This window comes from Arachis ipaensis, chromosome B6, assembly GCF_059453495.1.
Source record: "Arachis ipaensis isolate K30076 ecotype BB chromosome B6, ASM5945349v1, whole genome shotgun sequence".
NCBI lineage: Eukaryota > Viridiplantae > Streptophyta > Magnoliopsida > Fabales > Fabaceae > Arachis > Arachis ipaensis.
In genome coordinates, this window is record NC_142441.1 from 128,156,639 (window position 1) to 128,180,365 (window position 23,727).

At 36.0% G+C, this 23,727-nt stretch overlaps 1 protein-coding gene and 1 non-coding gene across 2 annotated transcripts; both read right to left on the reverse strand.

Annotated features, from left to right (window-relative positions):
• Positions 1–4,333: 4,333 nt before the first annotated feature.
• On the reverse strand, positions 4,334–4,440 carry LOC148562690 (small nucleolar RNA R71). Its single transcript, XR_015888083.1, has one exon. It is a non-coding gene; the product is annotated as a small nucleolar RNA R71 (small nucleolar RNA).
• Positions 4,441–16,870: 12,430 nt separating this feature from the next.
• Positions 16,871–23,257, reverse strand: LOC107604923 (apyrase 2). Its single transcript, XM_016306640.3, has 9 exons — positions 22,242–23,257; positions 22,013–22,141; positions 21,863–21,919; positions 21,685–21,777; positions 18,413–18,618; positions 18,142–18,233; positions 17,738–17,955; positions 17,451–17,640; positions 16,871–17,344 (listed from the first exon to the last, which is right to left on the reverse strand). Exons 1-9 carry the CDS (start codon positions 22,551–22,553, stop codon positions 17,232–17,234), a joined length of 1,410 nt encoding a protein of 469 aa, XP_016162126.1. The 5' UTR covers positions 22,554–23,257; the 3' UTR covers positions 16,871–17,231.
• Positions 23,258–23,727: the final 470 nt, after the last annotated feature.

Below are 23,727 nucleotides of genomic sequence, written 5' to 3' on the forward strand. Positions count from 1 at the left end.
CAGAGGTTTCTTTAATATTTTTCTTTCCTTTTTCTTTTCTTTCTTCTTCTTTTCTTTCCTATTATTCCATAATATAAATTATCTTCGCATTATTCCCCCGCCTCTCCCTAAGTGTCTTATGGAAAAGAATTATAAAGTTCTTTAATTAAGTCTGCGTTCTCTAAAGCTTTTAAGATTACTCTACTTGCTTGCTTTCTCATTAATATTACACATTATAATATTCTTACAAAATAATATCTTTGATAAATACTAATTATAATAATAATTTATTTTAATATAAATGAGTAATTTTAAAGAAGTATTTAAAATAATATTTATAATCTTCTTTTAAAACTTAGTTTATAAAATCTTATTTTTAAGCTTTTATTAATTACTTTCTAAATCACGAACATTTTAATATTCTATTTTCAACTTCAATACTTTATTAAATTATATTTAAACCCTCACTTATTTTCATATTTATAAAAATAACCTGAATTTTTATAAAATACTCGTTTTACCCCTTGATGAGCGGATAATTTATACGCTTTTTGGCATTATTTTTAGCATATTTTTAGTAGAATCTAGTTACTTTTAGGGATGTTTTCATTAGTTTTTATGTTAAATTCACATTTCTGGACTTTACTATGAGTTTGTGTATTTTTCTGTGATTTCAGGTATTTTCTGGCTGAAATTGAAGGACTTGAGCAAAAATCAGATTCAGAGGTTGAAGAAGGACTGCTGATGCTGTTGGATTCTGACCTCCCTGCACTCAAAGTGGATTTTCTGGAGCTACAGAACTCAAAATGGCGCGCTTTCAATTGCGTTTGAAAGTAGACATCTAGGGCTTTCCAGCAATATATAATACTCCATACTTTGGCCGAGTTTAGATGATGCAAAAGGGCATTGAACGCCAGTTTTATGCTGCAGTCTGTAAACCCTAGTAACTAGTTTAGTATAAATAGAACTTTTTACTATTGTATTTTGATCATCTTATGATTTTTAGTTCATCTTTAGATCATATTGATCACGTTTGGGGGCTGGCCATTCGGCCATGCCTGAACCTTTCACTTATGTATTTTTCAACGGTAGAGTTTCTACACTCCATAGATTAAGGTGTGGAGCTCTGATGTTCCTCATGAATTAATGCAAAGTACTACTGTTTTTTATTCAATTCAACTTATTCCGCTTCTAAGATATTCATTCGTACTCCAACATGAATGTGATGAGCGTGACAATCATCATCATTCCCCCACGAACGCGTGCCTGACAACCACTTCCGTTCCACCTTAGATTGGATGATTATCTCTTGGATCTCTTAATTAGAATCTTCGTGGTATAAGCTAGATTGATGGCGGCATTCATGAGAGTCCGGAAAGTCTAAACCTTGTATGTGGTATTCCGAGTAGGATTCAGGGATTGAATGACTGTGACGAACTTCAAACTCGCGAGTGCTGGGCGTAGTGACAGACGCAAAAGGAGGGTGAATCCTATTCCAGTATGATCGAGAACCTCGGATGATTAGCCGTGCTGTGACAGAGCATTTGAACCTTTTTCACAAGAGGATGGGATGTAGCCATTGACAACGGTGATGCCCTTACATAAAGCTTGCCATGGAAAGGAGTAGGACTGATTGGATAAAGACAGCAGGAAAGCAGAAGTTCAGAAGAACGAAAGCATCTCTATACGCTTATCTGAAATTCTCACCAATGAATTACATAAGTATTTCTATCTTTATTTTCTATTTATTTATTATTTATTTTTGAAAACTCCATAACTATTTGATATCCGCCTGACTGAGATTTACAAGGTGACCATAGCTTGCTTCATACCAACAATCTCCGTGGGATCGACCCTTACTCACGTAAGGTTTTATTACTTGGACAACCCAGTGTACTTGCTGGTTAGTTGTATCGAAGTTGTGACAATTTATGAATTAAGATTAGAGCACCAAGTTTTTGGCGCCGTTGCCGGGGATTGTTTTGAGTTTGGACAACTGACGGTTCATCTTGTTGCTCAGATTATGTAACTTTCTTTTCGTTTTCTTTTCAAAAAAAAATTAAAAAAATTTTTAAAAATTTTTTTATATTTTTCTTCAGAATTTTTAAGAATAAATTCTAGTGTTTCATGAAGCACATTGAAGCCTGGCTGGCTGTAAAGCCATGTCTAAATTCTTTTGGACTGAGGCTTCCAAACCATCAGCATAGAGGCAAGTTAATTTGATAACTAAGGAGCAGTATATCTGATTTACATGCTGAAGCTTGGCTGGCCATTGGCCATGTCTAGTGTTTTGGACTGGAGCTTTCATTGAAAGCTTGGCTGGCTAGTGAGCCATGTCTAATTCCTGGACCGAAGCTTTAGACTCAGAGTGCAAGATTCCTGGAATTCATATTAAAAATTTTGGAATTCTTATTTTTCTTTTTCAAATAATTTTCGAAAAATACCAAAAAAAATTATAAAATCATAAAATCAAAAATATTTTTTTTTGTGTTTCTTGTTTGAGTCTTGAGTCAATTTTAAGTTTAGTGTCAATTGCATGTTTTAATTTTTGCATAAAATTTTCGAAAAATTCATGCATTCATAGTGTTCTTCATGGTCTTCAAGTTGTTCTTGGTAAGTCTTCTTGTTTGATCTTTAAATTTTCTTGTTTTGTGTCTTTTCTTGTTTTTCATATGCATTTTTCGTTTGTTAGAGTCCAAGCATGAAAAATTTTTAAGTTTGGTGTCTTGCATGTTTTCTTTGCATATAAAAATTTTCAAAAATATGTTCTTGATGTTCATCATGATCTTCAAGGTGTTCTTGGTGTTCATCTTGACATTCATAACATTCTTGCATGCATTCATTGTTTTGATTTAAAATTTTCATGCATTGAGTCTTTTTCATGTTTTTCTCTTTCATCATTAAAAATTCAAAAATCAAAAAAATATCTTTCCTTTTTTCTCTCATAAATTTCGAAAATTTGGATTGACTTTTTCAAAAAATTTTAAAATTTAATTGTTTCTTATGAGTCAAATCAAATTTTCAATTTAAAATTCTTATCTTTTTCAAAATCTTTTTCAAAAATCAAATCTTTTTTTATTTTTTTATTTATTTTTGAAAATTTTAAAAATATTTTTCAAAAATCTTTTTCTTAATTTTATATCATATTTTCGAAAATATCATCAACAATTAATGTTTTGATTCAAAAATTTCAAGTTTGTTACTTGCTTGTTAAGAAAAATTCAAACTTTAAGTTCTAGAATCATATCTTGTGATTTCTTGTGAATCAAGTCATTAATTGTGATTTTAAAAATCAAATCTTTTTCAAAACTAATTTCAATCATATCTTTTCAAAAATATCTTTTTATCTTATCTTTTTCAAATATATTTTCTAAACTTCCTATCTTCTTATCTTTTAAAATTTGATTTTCAAAATTTGTTTCAACTAACTAATTAACTTTTTGTTTGTTTCTTATCTTTTTCAAAACCACCTAACTAACTATCCATCTCTAATTTTCGAAAATACCTCCCTCTTTTTCAAAAATTCTTTTTAAATAATTAATTGTTTAAATTTTAATTTTAATTTCAATTCTCCTTTAATTTTCAAAAATCATTAACTCTTTTTCAAAATTTAATTTTCGAAATTCTCTCTCTCACCCTCTTCTATTTATTTATTCATCTGCTAACACTTCTCTTCACCCAAAATTCGAACCCCTTCTTCTCCTCTGAGTTCGAATTCTTCTCTTCTACATTCTTATTCTTCTTTTCTTCTACTCACACAAGGAAACCTCTATACTGTGGTAAAGAGGATCCCCGGTATCTTTAGTCCTCTTCTTTTTCACATGAGCAGGAGCAAGGACAAGAACATTCTTGTTGAAGTAGATCCAGAACCTGAAAGGACTCTGAAAAGGAAACTAAGAGAAGCTAAAATACAACAATCCAGAGACAACCTTACAGGAATTTTCGAACAAGAAAAGGATATGGCAGCCGAAAATAATAATAATGCAAGAGGATGCTTGGTGACTTTACTGCACCTAATTCCAATTTACATGGAAGAAGCATCTCCATCCCTACCATTGGAGCAAACAATTTTGAGCTGAAACCTCAATTAGTTTCTCTGATGCAACAAAACTGCAAATTTCATGGACTTCCATCTGAAGATCCTTTTCAGTTCTTAACTGAATTCTTGCAGATCTGTGATACTGTTAAGACTAATGGAGTAGATCTTGAAGTCTACAGGCTCATGCTTTTCCCATTTGCTGTAAGAGACAGAGCTAGAGTGTGGTTGGACTCTCAACCCAAAGATAGCCTGAACTCTTGGGATAAGCTGGTCACGACTTTCTTAGCCAAGTTCTTTCCTCCTCAAAAGCTGAGTAAGCTTAGAGTGGATGTTCAAACCTTCAGACAGAAGGACGTGAATCCCTCTATGAAGCTTGGGAGAGATACAAGGAACTGACCAAAAAGTGTCCTTCTGACATGCTTTCAGAATGGACCATCCTGGATATATTCTATGATGGTCTATCTGAATTAGCTAAGATGTCATTGGATACTTCTGCAGGTGGATCCATTCACCTAAAGAAAACGCCTGCAGAAGCTCAAGAACTCATTGACATGGTTGCTAATAACCAGTTCATGTACACTTCTGAGAGGAATCCTGTGAGTAATGGGACGCCTCAGAAGAAGGGAGTTCTTGAAATTGATACTCTGAATGCCATATTGGCTCAGAATAAAATATTGACTCAGCAAGTCAATATGATTTCTCAGAGTCTGAATGGAATGCAAGCTGCATCCAACAGTACTCAAGAGGCATCTTCTGAAGAAGAAGCTTATGATCCTGAGAACCCTGCAATAGCAGAGGTAAATTATATGGGTGAACCCTATGGAAACACTTATAATCCCTCATGGAGAAATCACCCAAATCTCTCATGGAAGGATCAACAAAAGCCTCAACAAGGCTTTAATAGTGGTGGAAGAAACAGGTTTAATAATAGTAAACCTTTTCCATCATCCACTCAGCAACAAACAGAGAACTCTGAACAAAATACCTCTAATTTAGCAAACTTAGTCTCTGATCTATCTAAGGCCACTCTGAGTTTCATGAATGAAACAAGGTCCTCCATTAGGAATTTGGAGGCACAAGTGGGCCAGCTGAGTAAGAAGATCACTGAAACCCCTCATAGTGCTCTCCCAAGTAATACAGAAGAAAATCCAAAAGGAGAGTGCAAGGCCATTGATATAACCATCATGGCCGAATCCAAGGAGGAAGGGGAGGACGTGAATCCCAGTGAGGAAGACCTCCTGGGATGTCCAGTGATCAACAAGGAGTTTCCCTATGAGGAACCAAAGGAATCTAAGGCTCATCTAGAGACCATAGAGATTCCATTGAACCTCCTTAAGCCCTTCATGAGTTCTGATGAGTATTCTTCTTCTGAAGAGAATGAAGATGTTACTGAAGAGCAAGTTGCCAAGTTCCTTGGTGCAATCATGAAGCTGAATGCCAATTTATTTGGTAATGATACTTGGGGAGATGAACCTCCCTTGTTCACCAATGAACTAAATGCATTGAATCAACTGAGATTGCCTCAGAAGAAACAGGATCCTGGAAAGTTCCTAATACCTTGCACCATAGGTACCATGACCTTTGAGAAGGCTCTATGTGACCTTGGGTCAGGGATAAACCTCATGCCACTCTCTGTAATGGAAAAATTGGAAATCTTTGAGGTACAAGCTGCTAGAATCTCATTAGAGATGGCAGACAATTCCAGAAAATAGGCTTATGGACAAGTAGAGGACATGTTAGTAAAGGTTGAAGGCCTTTACATCCCTGCTGATTTCATAATCCTAGATACTGGGAAGGATGAGGATGAATCCATCATCCTTGGAAGACCCTTCCTAGCCACAGCAAGAGCTGTGATAGATGTTAACAGAGGTGAATTAGTCCTTCAATTGAATGGGGACTCCCTTGTGTTTACAACTCAAGGTTATCCTTCTGTAAACATGGAAAAGAGGCACAGTAAGCTTCTCCCACTGCAGAGTTAACCAGAACCCCCACAGTCAAACTCTAAGTTTGATGTTGGGAACTAGGAAGTCTCAACAATGCTCTGAACATCTGTGAGGCTCCATGAGAGCCCACTGTCAAGCTATTGACATTAAAGAAGCGCTTGTTAGAAGGCAACCCAATTTTTATTTATCTAATTTTATTTTTATTTTTATTGTTATTTCATATTTTATTAGGTTTATGATCATGTGGAGTCACAAAATAAATATAAAAATTGAAAATGGAATCAAAAACAGCAGAAGAAAAATCACACCCTGGATGAGGATCTTACTGGCGTTTAAACGCCAGTAAGGAGCATCTGGCGTTGAACGCCAGAAATGCACAGTGAGAAAAGCTGGCGCTGAACGCCAGAAACAAGCATAGAACTGGCGTTCAACGCCAGAAATATGCTGCATCTGGGCGCTGAACGCCCAGAACAAGCATCAATCCGACGTTTAAACGCCAGAATTACATGCAAAGGCATTTTACATGCCTAATGGGTGCAGGGATGCAAACCTTTGACACCCCAGGATCTGTGGACCCCACAGGATCAACTCAGCATCTGTGGACCCCACAGGATCTCCACCTACCACCACTCACTCTCTTCCCTCTTCTCAATGTTCATCATCTCTTTCCAATAAACACTCTTCCCCAAAACTCTTCACCAATCACCTCAATCTCTCTTCCCTATCACCACTTCACCACTCACATCCATCCACTCTTCCCCATAAACCTACCTCATAAACTCCACATACCTTCAAAATTCAAAATCAATTTCCCACCCAAAACCACCCCATATGGCCGAACCTTAAACCCCCCTCCCCTCCCTATATAAAGCCCTCCATTCTTCCTCATTTTTACACAACACAACCCTCTCTTCCCCTTCTTGGCCGAATACACCTCTCCCTCCTCTCCTCCATATTTTCTTCCTCTTCTTCATCTATTCTTTCTTCTCTTGCTCGAGGGCGAGCAATATTCTAAGTTTGGTGTGGTAAAAGCATAAGCTTTTTGTTTTTCCATTACCATTGATGGCACCCAAGACCGGAGAATCCTCTAGAAAAGGAAAAGGGAAGACAAAACCTTCCACCTCCGAGTCATGGGAGATGAAAAGATTCATCTCCAAAGCTCATCAAGACCACTTCTATGATGTTGTGGCCAAGAAGAAGGTGATCCCTGAGGTCCCTTTCAAGCTCAAGAGAAATGAGTATCCGGAGATCCGACATGAAATCCAAAGAAGAGGTTGGGAAGTTCTAACAAACCCCATCCAACAAGTCGGCATCCTAATGGTTCAAGAGTTCTATGCCAATGCATGGATCACTAAGAACCATGATCAAAGTAAGAACCCGAATCCAAAGAATTATATTACAATGGTTCGGGGGAAATACCTAGATTTTAGTCCGGAAAATGTGAGGTTGGCATTCAACTTGCCTATGATGCAAGGAGATGCACGCCCCTACACTAGAAGGGTCAACTTTGATCAAAGTTTGGACCAAGTCCTCATGGACATATGTGTGGAAGGAGCTCAATGGAAGATTGACTCAAAAGGCAAACCGGTTCAACTTAGAAGACTGGACCTTAAGCCTGTGGCTAGAGGATGGTTGGAGTTCATCCAACGCTCCATCATCCCCACTAGCAACCGATCTGAAGTTACTGTGGATCGGGCCATCATGATCCATAGCATCATGATTGGAGAGGAAGTAGAAGTTCATGAAGTCATCTCCCTTGAACTCTACAAAATAGCCGAAAAGTCCTCTCACTTGGCAAGGCTAGCTTTTCCTCATCTTATTTGCCATCTATGTTACTCAGCTGGAGCTTTCATAGAAGGAGACATTCCCATTGAGGAAGAGAAGCCCATCACTAAGAAAAGGATGGAGCAAACAAGAGAGCCCACTCATGGAGCTCAAGAAACGCATGAGGAAGCTCACCATCAAGGAATCCCTGAGATACCTCAAGGGATGCACTTTCCTCCACAGAATTTTTGGGAGCAAATCAACACCTCCCTAGGAGAATTAAGATCCAACATGGGACAATTAAGGGTGAAACATCAAGAGCACTCCATCATCCTTCATGAAATTAGAGAAGATCAAAAAGCTATGAGGGAGGAGCAACAAAGACAAGGAAGAGACATAGAAGAGCTGAAGGACATCATTGGTTCCTCAAGAAGGAAACGCCACCATCACTAAGGTGGACTCATTCCTTGTTCTTAAATTTTCTATTTTTCGTTTTCTTTATGTTAAGTGTTTATCCATGTTTGTGTCTTATTACATGATCATTAGTATTTAGTAACTATGTCTTAAAGTTATGAATGTCCTATGAATCCATCACCTCTCTTAAATGAAAAATGTTTTAATTCAAAAGAACAAGAAGTACATGAGTTTCGAATTTATCCTTGAACTTAGTTTAATTATATTGATGTGGTGACAATGCTTCTTGTTTTCTGAATGAATGATTGAACAGTGCATATGTCTTTTGAAGTTGTTGTTTAAGAATGTTAAATATGTTGGCTCTTGAAAGAATGATGACAAGGAGACATGTTATTTGATAATCTGAAAAATCATAAAAATGATTCTTGAAGCAAGAAAAAGCAGCAAAGAACAAAGCTTGCAGAAAAAAAAAAGAAAAAAATAGCGAAAAAAAAAGAGAGTAAAAGCAAGCAGAAAAAGCCAAAAGCTCTTAAAACCAAAAGGCAAGAGCAAAAAGCCAATAGCCCTTAAAACCAAAAGGCAAGGGTAAATAAAAAAGGTCCCAAGGCTTTGAGCATCAGTGGATAAGAGGGCCTAAAGGAATAAAATCCTGGCCTAAGCAGCTAAACCAAGCTGTCCCTAACCATGTGCTTGTGGCGTGAAGGTGTCAAGTGAAAACTTGAGACTGAGCAGTTAAAGTCAAGGTCCAAAGCAAAAACAGAGTGTGCTTAAGAACCCTGGACACCTCTAATTGGGGACTTTAGCAAAGCTGAGTCACAATCTGAAAAGGTTCACCCAATTATGTGTCTATGGTATTTATGTATCCGGTGGTAATACTGGAAAACAAAGTGCTTAGGGCCACGGCCAAGACTCATAAAGTAGCTGTGTTCAAGAATCATCATACTGAACTAGGAGAATCAATAACACTATCTGAACTCTGAGTTCCTATAGATGCCAATCATTCTGAACCTCAATGGATAAAGTGAGATGCCAAAACTATTCAAGAGGCAAAAAGCTACAAGTCTCGCTCATCTTATTGGAGCTATGTTTCATTGATAGTTTGGAATTTATAGTATATTCTCTTCTTTTGATCCTTTTTTATTTTCAGTTACTTGGGGACAAGCAACAATTTAAGTTTGGTGTTGTGATGAGCGGATAATTTATACGCTTTTTGGCATTATTTTTAGCATGTTTTTAGTAGATTCTAGTTACTTTTAGGGATGTTTTCATTAGTTTTTATGTTAAATTCACATTTCTGGACTTTAGTATGAGTTTGTGTATTTTTCTGTGATTTCAGGTATTTTCTGGCTGAAATTGAGGGACTTGAGCAAAAATCAGATTCAGAGGTTGAAGAAGGACTGCTGATGCTGTTGGATTCTAACCTCCCTGCACTCAAAGTGGATTTTCTGGAGCTACAAAACTCAAAATGGCGCGCTTTCAATTGCGTTTGAAATTAGACATCCAGGGATTTCCAGCAATATAAAATAGTCCATACTTTGGCCGAGTTTAGACGACGCAAAAGGGCGTTGAACGCCAATTCTACGCTGCAGTCTGGAGTTAAACGCCAAAAATACGTCACGAACCAGAGTTGAACGCCAGAAATACGTTACAACCTGGCGTTCAACTCCAAAAGAAGCCTCTGCACGTGGAAAGCTAAAGCTCAGCCCAAGCACACACCAAGTGGGCCCCAAAAGTGGATTTATGCATCAATTACTTATTTCTATAAACCCTAGTAACTAGTTTAGTATAAATAGAACTTTTTACTATTGTATTTTGATCATCTTATGATTTTTAGTTCATCTTTAGATCATATTGATCACGTTTGGGGGCTGGCCATTCGGCCAAGCCTGAACCTTTCACTTATGTATTTTTCAACGGTAGAGTTTCTACACTCCATAGATTAAGGTGTGGAGCTCTGCTGTTCCTCATGAATTAATGCAAAGTACTACTGTTTTTTATTCAATTAAACTTATTCCGCTTCTAAGATATTCATTCGTACTCCAACATGAATGTGACAATCATCATCATTCCCCCACGAACGCGTGCCTGACAACCACTTCCGTTCCACCTTAGATTGGATGATTATCTCTTGGATCTCTTAATCAGAATCTTCGTGGTATAAGCTAGATTGATGGCGGCATTCATGAGAGTCCGGAAAGTCTAAACCTTATCTGTGGTATTCTGAGTAGGATTCAGGGATTGAATGACTGTGACGAACTTCAAACTTGTGAGTGCTGTGCGTAGTGACAGACGCAAAAGGAGGGTGAATCCTATTCTAGTATGATCGAGAACCTCGGATGATTAGCCGTGCTGTGACAGAGCATTTGGACCTTTTTTACAAGAGGATGGGAAGTAGCCATTGACAACGGTGATGCCCTTACATAAAGCTTGCCATGGAAAGGAGTAGGACTGATTGGATAAAGACAGCAGGAAAGCAGAAGTTCAGAAGAACGAAAGCATCTCTATACGCTTATCTGAATTCTCACCAATGAATTATATAAGTATTTCTATCTTTATTTTCTATTTATTTATTATTTATTTTTGAAAACTCCATAACTATTTGATATCCGCCTGACTGAGATTTACAAGGTGACCATAGCTTGCTTCATACCAACAATCTCCATGGGATCGACCCTTACTCACGTAAGGTTTTATTACTTGGACGATCCAGTGCACTTGCTGGTTAGTTATATCGAAGTTGTGACAATTTATGAATTAAGATTAGAGCACAAAGTTTTTGGAGCCATTACCAGGGATTGTTCGAGTAAGAATTTCGCCCAGGGATCACAATTTCATGCACCACCCCTGAACTTTACTTATTACCCAAAATACCCGAAAACTTATACAAATTATACCTCGATATTTATATACAAACACAATATTACCCTTCAAAAATAAAATGTAATTACTAATCTTTCTTTTATACCAAAACCGAAACTCTTAACCCTTTCCTTTCAAAATATTACTTGTATTTTAATCTGTTTTTGAGTTTTTCATTTACTGATTTTTCAGAACTTTTAGTTTAATCTCTCAGCCATCAAATCTAATCAATTTTAATCAATAATCCTTATTCACAACAGCCCCAAAATTATGAAAATAACCCCAACTGGGCTGTTCTTCATGGCCGAACCATAATTCACAAGCAACAACAATAATTCAACAAAATTTCAACATAAAACTCAACCAAACTCAAAACAATAATCAATCAATCCAACATTTACTTATAAATTTTATATTTAATTATTATAAAATTATCAAATCCTACCTCCATATGAAATCAAAACAACGGAAGCTCTGGATAAGCTTTCTGACTAAGCGGCTGAAGAAAAAAATGTCAGAAATCGTCTGTGCCTCCTAGAATTCTAATTGGCCGAACTCAAGAAGAAAAAGAGTTACATCACCGTCAATTTCTACCGGACAAAAGTAAAGCCAATATGTAAAAAAGAAGGATACAAACACTTTTATCGAATTAGATTTTTTATTGGAGTTATAGATCACAAAAAATCAAAGCCAAAAAATTTATGTTTCCATGAAGTTCACGCTCTCTCTCTCACTCGGTTCCTCTCTTTCTTTCTCTTATTTTCTTATGCGGTGATGAAAGAAACTGAATGAGGCAAAGATTTATTTTATTAAAGCTATGTCATGTTAATATGTATATATATATATATATAGATTATACACAAGCCATGTTGCTTTCTTTGTTTTTGTTTCCCATAATGGCTTCGGCCAACTTCTTCCTTCCTTTCTTGGTTGTGGTATTTATTATTAATTTTTTGAAATATCTAATTATAATAAAAATTATTTAAAAAATTTAATAGATTTTAAATTTAAAGTATTTAATTACTTATAATAAAATAATTTCTAAAATAAAGAATTTCAATTTATGAAATGAATTATAACTTATTTATATTTATATTTTTTAAATTATAGGTCGTTACATTCTACACACCTTACAAAAATTTTTGTCCTCGAAAATTCATACAAGAGGAAAAAGATTTATACTAACTTCCCTTTCAAACATGTCAATGAAAAATAGAAAGATTTGACATGTTCAGTTTTCAAACATGAAAAAAATAATATCGTGTGAAAATGATTGAAAAAGTGTAGTGTGGTACAGAAATTGTATGATAGGTTTAATGCAAATTAAACTTAGAATTCGAGGACTTGTAATTTTAACAAATAAACTCAAGTTTGAACAAAGAAATTCAAAATTCAGAAAGAAAAAGGTTGAACATCACAGATAATAGTTACAAGAAGTCGAAAAGATGAGTATAATCGAAATTAAACAGAAGTGCACAAAAACACAAAATCCATTAGAAAGAGAGTTAAATTGTACCCTAAGGAGAAATCTGAAAAAAGAAACTTGGATAGGAACAATAAAAGAAAAGGTAGTAGAATAAGTCGAAACAAATCCAAGTTGAATTACCAGATTCACAAATATAGATAACCAAAGTCAATGACATTATTTTGGAAGAATTAAAGATTGATTATTGCCCCAAATCTAGCTCAAGATCAAATGGTACAAGATGCTTGATGAAGAATATAAGCAATGCCAAAGATAAAAGTTCAGAAAGGATCTATCTGCAAGCGATCTATTTCCTTTAGGCCATTTCGACGAAGAGAACAGTCTGTTTTTCGTGACAACTGTATCCCGCAGAACTATCGTATTTGCTTGTCACATCCAGAAATTGCTCATGGGCATAAACAAGCTCAAGCTTAATCAAAGGAATACAAAACAAAAGAAGATATTGAGAATTATGTGTTGCGTCGAAACAAATTCAAAATCAGATCGAAGGGTAAGGATTTATGAAGAAGTATACAAATAATGATAAAGATGGATAATCAAATCTAGTTTTAAAAAGAATTGAAACAAGGGATGGAAGAGATGAAAAATAAATGAACAAACAGTGAAAGAAAAGATGACACCAAGTCACATAGCACGAATAAAGAATATACTTCTAATGTTCCCAAACCTTGTGATTCGCATAACCTATTGTTTCTATTTCGTCTATGATAATTCATTAGTGTTTCCATATACATGAATCATTAGTATTAAATTGGCCAGACCTAATACCATAAGAGATGCAACGGTCGACTAACAGCATTAATTAACAGATAATCATTCATCTGAAACCCAAATTCTTGTCACTAGGATAAGTCCTATTGCATGATAGATACTCTAAGTACGCAGTGAAGTATACAAGACTCTAACAAGAACGAACTTCTCTGATACCATAATGTAACACCATAACTTTTAGCACCTCATGATCGTACTAAAAGTTCAGGCGCTACTTACCTCTATTCCATTAATTATATACTATGTTTATTTAGTATTGAGCCTTCGCGAATACGTACCGAAACTTTAATTAAGAAAATAGAAAGTTTTTACTTTTAATCACTTTATCACACACACACACACACACACATTCCCAAATACAAGTCCTATCCCCTCTATAAACTAAAAATAGTAAACGACGAGAGAAAAATAAGATCTAACAACTCAATAAACATAATCTTCTATGCGCTTTTAGCTTCGCACTAAACCTTCACACATGTAGCTGAAAGGGGTAAAAATAGGGAGTAAGAATTGGGAAGTTCTTAGTAGGATCGGGGTTAGAAGTTAAGTTTATTTTATATATACTTGGTCAGCAATAACATCTGTAAGAATTGAAAATAATTAACTGATTAATTAACATAAAATAATAATAAATTAGTTGCCTGAAATAGGATCTAAAAATTTAGAATATTAATTAGAAAATTTGAATATGATATTTGGACTCAGTAGATTTTTTTGAGTTGGAAAATATAATTTTATGTGAAAATTTGTGTAAAAATGCGTATCGGTAAATTAGCCGGCAGTACCAGCTTAAATCTATCTGGTACTGTGTGAGAGTAGTAAAAATAGTAAAAAAATTTAGAAAATTAGTTAAAGTTAAAAATCGGGCGCTAATTTTAAAGGTTTGGCTCAAAGTTAGGCCAAACAGGCCAAAAACACTAACGGGTTGGACTGGTCCCAAGTTGGACCCAAGGCCAACATATATAACCACTTAAATGAACCTCATTCAACCCATTCATCACTTAAACAACACAAACACAGCTGAAAGGAATGAGGAGAGAGGTGAGAGCTTTTCCACCATTATTACTATTCACGCCTCTCTTCTGGAGGCCATAATTCGAGCTACGGTGCTCCGATTGATGAGCTGTTTGCGGCTACGCGAAACTCTCTCTGAGCCCGTTAGTTTCATCTAACCAAAATGGTAAGAATCTCGAGAATTCTTGCCCATTTTTCTGCCCTAAGAAATTCAAAAATTAAAGTTTTGGTTTTGAATAGATTTTGTGTTTTCAATTGATTAAGTGGTATCTAAGATTGGGCTATTGGTGGTTTGCGCCTCAAACACCATCAAAAAAGGTAAGAAAACTCTTTGCCTTTGTGAAATTGTAATTTTGGAAACTCTAGGTTGACTTGTGGTAATTGGTATAATTTTAGTTGAGTTCTTACAATTGTTGGAGTTGATTTGGAGCTTTGAATGTGAGATTGGTGATTTGTTGGTGATTGAAAGCTTGTTTGGACTCAAATTTGGGTATTGTGCATATTGAGAATCGACCAAGGTATGGTTTCAATTTTCTCTATGTAATATGTAATATTTCTGAAAACTTAGACTAGTGGACCTTACGATAGGATTGAATTTGGTTGTTGACAGTTGTTAAATTGATAATGTGTGATGATGTTAATGCTTGTGATAGTTTTGATGACTTGTGATGGAATTGTTGATGTTGAGGTTGAATTATTGTAGTTATGAGAATTTTGATGTGGTATGATAAATGATGCATATGAGTGGTGAGATTGTGTTCATGTTGTTAATATTGGAATATTGATGTACGAATTGTGGAATTGTTGAGTTTATGAAGGAGGAATTGATTGATATAGGTGTTGAATTGGTTGAATTGTGATGGAAAAGTGCATTTATAGTGTTTTATGGTGAAATTGAATAAGCTTTGACTTGGGATAAGTTCAAGATGAAATTTTATGGGAAGTATTTCTTGCAAGCAATTCGTACCGCGAAGGAACTGGAGCTAATGCAGCTGAAGTAGGAGGGTATGTCTGTTGCTGAGTATACCTGAGAATTTAATAACTTGTGCCGCTTCTCAAGAACTTGTCAGAAAAATTCAGCCAATTATGAAGAATGGGCCTGTACCCAGTATAAAAGGGGACTCAAGAAAGAGATATTCAACTATGTGAACCCTCAAAATATAGAAAGTTTAGCCGAGTTGGTTAGCAAGAGTCAGCTTGCAAAAGATTGTTCCATGGACACATCAATCCTCAAGAGAAGGCCTTCAACAACAGCATTTACTCTATCTTCTACTTTCGAAGTCAGAAGCCCTAAAGAGATTGATTTCATTACTATTGAGATTGAGAGTTGAAGTCTTTCTATTGAGCAGAAAATTCAAGCAAATATTGATATTTAGAGTTACACGTCCTTAAGCTGCAAGCAGCAAATAATATTAGAATACAGGCAGTACTACTTAGACAGCTAAGCGAGAGTTAACTCAGTCTAGTTACAAAAACCGTAAACAAAGTCATTTAATTAGGAAAGCACTACGATCTTTAATTTCCCTTCTCAAGAGTGGCATTTCCGTGCTCCTATCCATAATTCTCACCTAGTGTCCGTAAAAACCTTCTCCCAAGATATCATATTTTGATTACAACTTGATATCGCTTATACATTAGATATATTTAGCCAACATCAACTTTGAATTACAAAACTAAACACATGATTGATTTGTCTCTAATAGAAGATTATTATATTGAAATAATAAATATATCCAAAATTCAATTTATTATGTGTCAAATAATTCTTTGTTATTATATATATTATTCAATTAAAGAATTAATATAATTATTAAATTTAAAATTTTATTATTATGATAAAAATTATAATATTAAAAAATAAATCATTTATAATTTAATATAAATTATTCTCTAACATTATTGAAACAGATATTGATAATCCAGGATATATCATGACTAACTCCCAACTTCCCTCGTCTTCTCCAAAAGCTCAAATACTTCTGGCATCAAAGACTTCTTTAGTTTCATCCATTTTGCAGGCTTTGTAGAAAAGCTTCAAGAGGGAGTTGTAAGTAACAGGCTAACGAAATTTGGAGTAACATTGTTAGCTTCCATTGTTCTAATGAGACTGACAGCTTCTTTCACGTGCCTAATTAACCCCTCAAGTAATATCATATATCTAGGAGGCTTCTTACAAAATAAGTGGTTGATTCCGAGAGATATTAGCATATTATTTTGTATATGGAAGATTCATTACAATCCTACTCAAAACTTGCATCCCAGCAGATATAGTTTAAGCAATCAATGAATTCACTTCCAACGGGACTCATCATGGCTCGTGATATGAAGTAAGGCACCATTTTGATATCTGGTAGACACCCACCACAGGTACTATAGAAACGAATGAAAAAAATTGACATTCACCAATCAAAAGTGGATAAAATGCTATGTTGCTCAGCCAGAAGTATCGAGAAAATTTTAAACATCACACCAAATTAACGAGTCTGTGCCATTGTGGTTTGTATCAATTGGCGAATTAATTGTATGAGTAAAACAACGATGAGTTATCTGATACTCCACTGGCTGGCATGCTTAACGTTTGCTAAAGCTCAACAACCAAACGAGAGAAAAGAAAGGATTGACTATTACCACGGATACAATCATTTATAGAACAAAAATGAAATGGTATAAGTATCACCATTTAATTCATCTCTTAAAACAACATATATCTAGATGCACTAATGAATCGAATGAATCTTCCAAGGCCATAAATCAGGTGGTATAATCTGAATTAATTACATGTGAAAAATTAATGAAGCTAACCTTCTCCCATTATTCCCAAAATGTCGACACAATTCATATTCATATCCAATGTCAATTCAGCCTGAAAGCAATTTCTGATCATAAATTGATGGCAGTATTTTGGCTCAACAACGTTCATATAAAACTCGTGCCCCAACAATTTAGACGATATTTGTATCAGTTACGTAGATGATACAGCTTCTATGGCGCTGCCTAGGGGCCATGCTGCCTCAACAAGGGCATCATTATATTTTACTTTCTTCACCAATGTAATCTCTTGCCATGGATAGATACCTGCCAACAAATGGAAGAAATCAGTGCAGGAAGACAACACTGTTACTCAGACTTCGCACGAATACCATCTCATGCACAACTATACAAGCATCTGAATAAAACCTACCAAATCCATCAACAAGCAATGTATATTGGTATACAAGATCCATGCAAATGTATGGAAGGTTTCCATCCTCAGTATGTGGATAACTGGATTTGGCATCCTCAAGTTTTGTTTGACAAGCTTTCTTAGCTGCATCCTCAAACTCTGCTGGGCGAACTATTGCAACGGGTGAGTTTGAGTCAGCAATACCAGCCTGTGAATGAATAGCATGATTAGAATGGCCATACAGGAGGCATTAGAAATGACGACTATCAGCAATTGTTCCAAGGTTGGATAAAATGATAAAATACCTCAGCAGCGCGATCAAAGAAAAACGAGGCAACAAAAAGGTTCTTTTGTCCATCCCCACCTCCACCATTCCATATCCCACCAAAAGTGCACTTCATATGAGTACATGTCGACTCGTTAACTTTGAGAGCCTTAAGAGCTATGCCTTTGCATTCATTTAAGCTTGCACCAGAAGGGGAAGATGAGGCCCTAATAGACTTTCCCCCATAATTATATGATCCTAAGAAGAATTGAAACATTTACTTGTTATCAAAATTATAAGGTGCAAAGGGAAAATATATACATATGACAATAATATGAACAAAAACTGACTTCAAGAGCTTCTTGTCCCTATTCGGTTAAAACTAAAAGAAAAAGGGGCATCAAAACAAACAATAAGCATACAAAAATTAGAAGCTATATTTACCATCAAAGCCAGCTAAGATGCAAGGGTTTTCTGCATCATCAGACATCTTTAAAATCTCTGCACGGGCTGCTAGTAAACCATAGTGCAAATAACTGAAACAACATTATAAAATATATTAGCCTTGGAGCATGGTACTCATGGAAAACTTATATATCTGAATATATATCATGATAAAGACCAAAAGGTGGAAGTATTCAGGTCCAAAAGTTAATGCTCCTAGAAGCTGTAGAAGATAACATCTCAAAATAGCATATCAAGAGTAAGTAGAAACCTGTGAACATAGAGGTAGTATTTCCTTCCCCTCAAGAACATCTCCTTAACATATGGGTCCTCTCCTTCCAATACTTTAGGAGCCATGGCAGCATCCGTCTCTGAAATGGCATATGCCATTTGCACAGATCCACCCCCAAGATCAACTACACCAACAGTCTTTGAATAATCTTTTCCTACATTTCCCAATAAATAGTTGATAGTCACCTAAAATAAAAACAGGACCAGGTCAGATCAACAAATTACTGAATCTTCTCTTAGAAGGGATAGAATATACAATATCCTAATTCCCTCAAAGCTGCAACTCAAAATTTTGTACCCAACAACCGAATTATTGTAGTAATTTGGTCTTTCTGTTATTTTAAACAAATCTATTTTCTAAATTTTGGAGATCTAAAATAAATAATAATTTCCTGATGCCACACACACACACTGCTAGGGGTTTGGGTATTATGGGATGGCCGAAGTCCTACATCAGGTAGTATGGGATGCTTGATGTTGTATTTAAAAAGAGTGGTTCTTTCCCTTTAATAGCTAGCTTTTAAGGTGTAGCTTCCCACTTTCCTAGGTACTTTAGAATGGCATCGGAGCCTTGGTTGTGAGCGTCATAGAAAGGGCTACCCATAGGCTGGATAGCTAGTAGCAAGGTGGCTATCACTTGGTCAGCGTAGATAGAGTGAAGCCACTGTAGAACTCGGCTTTCCAAGGGCGGTGTATTGTTAGGGACTTGGGTATTATAGAGTGCGTATTGTTAGGGACTTGGGTATTATAGAGTGCCTAAAGTCCTACATCGGTTGGTATGAGACGCTTGATGTTGTATTTAAGGAGAGTAGTCTTCCCCTTAATAGCTAGTTTTTAAGTTGTGTTGCCTACTTTCTTTAGGTACTTAACAATGTAAGAACCTGGCCTCTAGAGTAAGTAGAAGAATGAAGCAGTAATAAAAGGGCAAGGAAAGATGGAGTTCATCAATGAGATATCACCCAATTTCCTAGTATTTGTTTATATTATTTAGTAAAAAGGTGTAAGAAAGTATCACGTATTCGAGAGATCTGATTCTCTCCTAGCTTCTGATCCCATTGTTTCTTTCTTTTTTTAACCCCTTCCCACTACTTCCCCATAGTCCTTTATAGTTCTCACCCCTCTCTCTCATAACAGAATGCTCACCCTCCTCACTTCCCATTCCCAACTAGGCAAGTTAGTTACCCAACCCACACAATTACAATTAGGTCCTTAATTTCTGATTGGCTCAGTACATAACACACACATTTACACATAAACATATAACCATACATGGTTGGCAGGATCAAAAGTTATCAAAAGGTTAGATGATCACTTAAAATGCTCACATGACTTTTTGTTCTGGTCTAGATCATTAATGCAAGAGGATCATATTAAATCATATCAGTCTTATATAAGACAACTCTCATTTAAACCAGCCCTCTCAATTGGATTTTACAATTGAGTTCCAATTGAGAGGATCCATTCCCTTCTCTTTCTCTTACTTTCTTTAATAATAAAAAAAAAACGAAAATCACACCCTGCAAAAATAGTAAGGGATCTTAAACGTTGGCTGATTGCTATAGTAATAATTAGGAAAATTGAATTAATATGAACACTATATTAATTCAGATTGAATAGTTTTTAATAACTAAAATATTAAATTACATTAAAGAAAATATATGAAAATTGATGCTGCAAATCAACAGATAATAGTTAAATTACAAAATCAATTTTACCTGGAAAAATCTTATTATACATACATCAGTCGTTAGTAAAATATTAATAGGCTTTAAAACATTTTGGATCAATAAGAAAATGGTTAACAAAGCGTTCACTAATTCAAGAGAATATGGAGCAGGTAAAACTCAAGTTAAAGCTACAGAGGAAAATCATAGAGTCGCAGAAAGGTGATGCAATTACAATCCAAAGTACAAAGTGCATGCATTAAGATTACTCACAAGCTAGACATTTTCAACAAGGACTGCATGTCAAAATAAAGAAGAATTCCATCATACAAATAGGATGGATAAAATTATGAAAAGTTCCTATACGGAACAGGAGATCAAAATGAATTAGGAAGAATGAAACTCTCTAGAGCAAGCATAGAAGCAGGTTATTCTACTTCTGCATGTTAAGAGAATATTTGCAAGCGGATATTCCATGGAAGAGCTAGTAATATATGTAAACCAGCAAACTTTTTAACCCATTCTTCAACTACAAAAAATATTTTCTCATTATGCAGAATGGCATTAATAGATAATAATTCAAGCTTCACTAAATTACCCAAAAATCGTAGAGCGAGTAACACTCCACACCCGTATTTTCATTTTCCCCGAGGCAATGAGTAATAGATGCAATCACAATCCATTGGAATTTGGATGCAAAATTGGAGCTGTCAAAACAGGTCTGGCTCAACTTTTATGCACTACACAAACTCAAACAAATCATGTTGTAAAAGTTGCCGTAACAGTTTTTGAAACCCAGCAAAGATGCGATTGTAGACAATAGCTTTTGGCCTAGTATACATTAAAAACACACTAGTGATCCGCATGTTTGTTTAATGTTTCAATTTCGGCCTGCAGGTTTTTCAAAAGATGCAATGTAGTTGGTTTAAGTTGTAAACATGCTCCCCATCATGATAGTAGATACCGGGGGCATGTTTGTTAAAAGGTTGCTTCAACTAGGATAGGACTACCAAGCTAGCCACTGCCAGTGGCGGAGAACCCCCCAAATCTCAAATTTTCTTTACAAATGATACATTAATTTTAATTTAATTCCCTGTAAAATATTTATTATAGAAAAAATGCACTAACTCGAACTGTAATAGTATCGATTGTACATCTGACTGCTATTTCATTATAGACTGAATCAGCAATTAAAGTGGACTGCCAATGAACTGAAGTATAGTAATTCTAAAACATTTCATTCTTTTTGGAGAATTCACATCCTATAGGCTTGCTTGTTTTATGGTTGGAAATGGACAAAGTTTGACCAGGAGGCATTTGGATCTAGTTTGCCCAACCACTAGCAACTAAACCCTGTTGTATAGAATTCGAATCCCACAACCACCACAACAATCACCATCAGGTAAATCAAGGGATAATTTTAGTAATATGCTCTATGACCTACATAAGTAATAGAAAGCCGATGCTCCTCTAGTCCCCAACCTGGTCTCAGATTTATCAATCCGTTCTATGTCAATGAAAAGCTTGACAATCCTCCTCTATTCAGGATACATAATGGTACAAACAAGATTAAGTTTACAAGTCATACCCATTGAAAAGCACCTTCTTGATTTCCATCCAACACTGTAACCGCATCGGCCTCAGATTTCAAGCTGCTTCTTTGTTTAAGCAAGTCCCTCACCTTAAATCAATGAAATTCAGATCAATGAGAAGGTTCGGTTAACTGCTTAAATAATTCAACATGAGAGGGACACAGCAATAATCACCGCTTGCAAGATCCTATCAGATGCATCTCCTTCCAAAGCCCTCAAACCAGCAGTTGCCTGCATTATCAAACAAATCCAAATTCAAGCCTCCTTCAGAAAACTCATGCAAAACTAACACACAAAAGATAGCAGTAAAAGGAAGACACTCACCCCAACTCGCACTGGTGTTTTGGATCGCAATTCCCTTGGAACTACACTCTCCGCCTTATCCAAAAGCGAGACCAGAGATTCCGCTGCTTGCTGCGGATTCTGAGCGTACGCGCTCAAACCGGGTTTAATCTGCAAAAATACACAAAATCAAACACTATTAAGTTAAAAGATAAAAAAAGAAAACTGCAAGATCTAAAAGCCGCAAACAGATCAGCAATTTAATTTTGACCTGAATGAAGAGCTCGAGATCTTTTCCAATGTGGACGAGATCCATGTTTTGATCGAAGTGAAAGACGTGGACGCGGCTGCCGGAGCTGCCGGCGTCAAAGATAACGGCATAGGATCCGCCGGGATTCTTCTCCGGCGAAATCTTCCTGTTGACGAGGGTGAACTCTGCGACGGACTCATTGGACGAAGAAGAAGGCATCATGTAGAGAACGAAGGTGATGAGGATAAGCGGGATCGACACCACGAGCAGCGTTGCTCGGAACCGGTAGATCTTGTCGGCGAGGGACTCCTGGCGGCCGGGGCGCTTCAGCATTTTTCCGGAGTGCTCGAATTCCGACGAGTTGTGGTCGGCGGCGTGTGACGGAGGTGAGTTCCCGCTGGACTGCCCGTCGAAGAGCTCGGCGGAGGACGGCGATCGATAACGGATCTGACCGTTGGCGGCGGCGACTGGCGGAGCCTTCAACTGCTTGGAATCTTGTAGCGGCTCCAGCTCTGTTCCTTGGGGTTTTCAACTGTTATTGCTATAATTTAATACGACAACGACGACAACAATGACGGAGATCGCGAAACGACGGCGGGGATTGTGAAAACGGCGTGTCACAGTGATCCGTCGTATTAAACGACGGAGACGGGGATTAAACGACACAAAATGCACGTTTCGCTTGGCACTGAAAATAAACGATTTCGATTTTGTGGTTTAAGTGCGCGCGTGTGTCTCTCTCTCTCTAACACTGTGTGTATTGTGAGAGAAATGTTTGTGTAATTGTGGCAGTGTCTGTGTATGTGTTGCGGGAAAAATGGTTAAATAGTGTATGTAACTGTAAGTTGAAAGGGAAGCCCACCGAGTCGGACTCGATGTCGGAGGAAGGGATAAAGCGAGTTGTTTGATATTCTGTTCCGCTCTGAATCTTTCCGCGTTTCTGTAGCGTCGTCTGTATTTATGTACGTATATAGAGGTAAAAGGTTACGTAGTTTTATACGATCTCGAGTGTAAACTGTAAAGTGCTTACGAAGAATGAACTTTTGAGATTTGACTTTACTAAGAAGAATAAATTATCATTTGTACCATAAAATATACAGACGCTGACAAATGCATTTGTATAAGAATAAAATGATAATTGTAATTATCGAAAAGATAATTTTTGTGTCAAAAATATCCTAACAGACCAATTATATAATCAACGTCTCGATACTTTTGGCACACAGAGACCATCTTCGATAGTTACAATTATCGTTTGATTCTTATATGAATACATTTGTCAGTATACATATCTTTTGAGTATAAATAATAATTTATTCTTATTAAAAAATACAGATTTGGATATCAATATTTATAAAATTTTCTTCTACTTTATAAATATAAACTTATGATAATTACTCCCTTGTTATTTTTAAAATTAGACAATAAACTATTATCTCTAATATATTTATACATATAATAAAGATATAAAAAGGTTAGTTTATGTTCATATCCCAACTCAATGCAA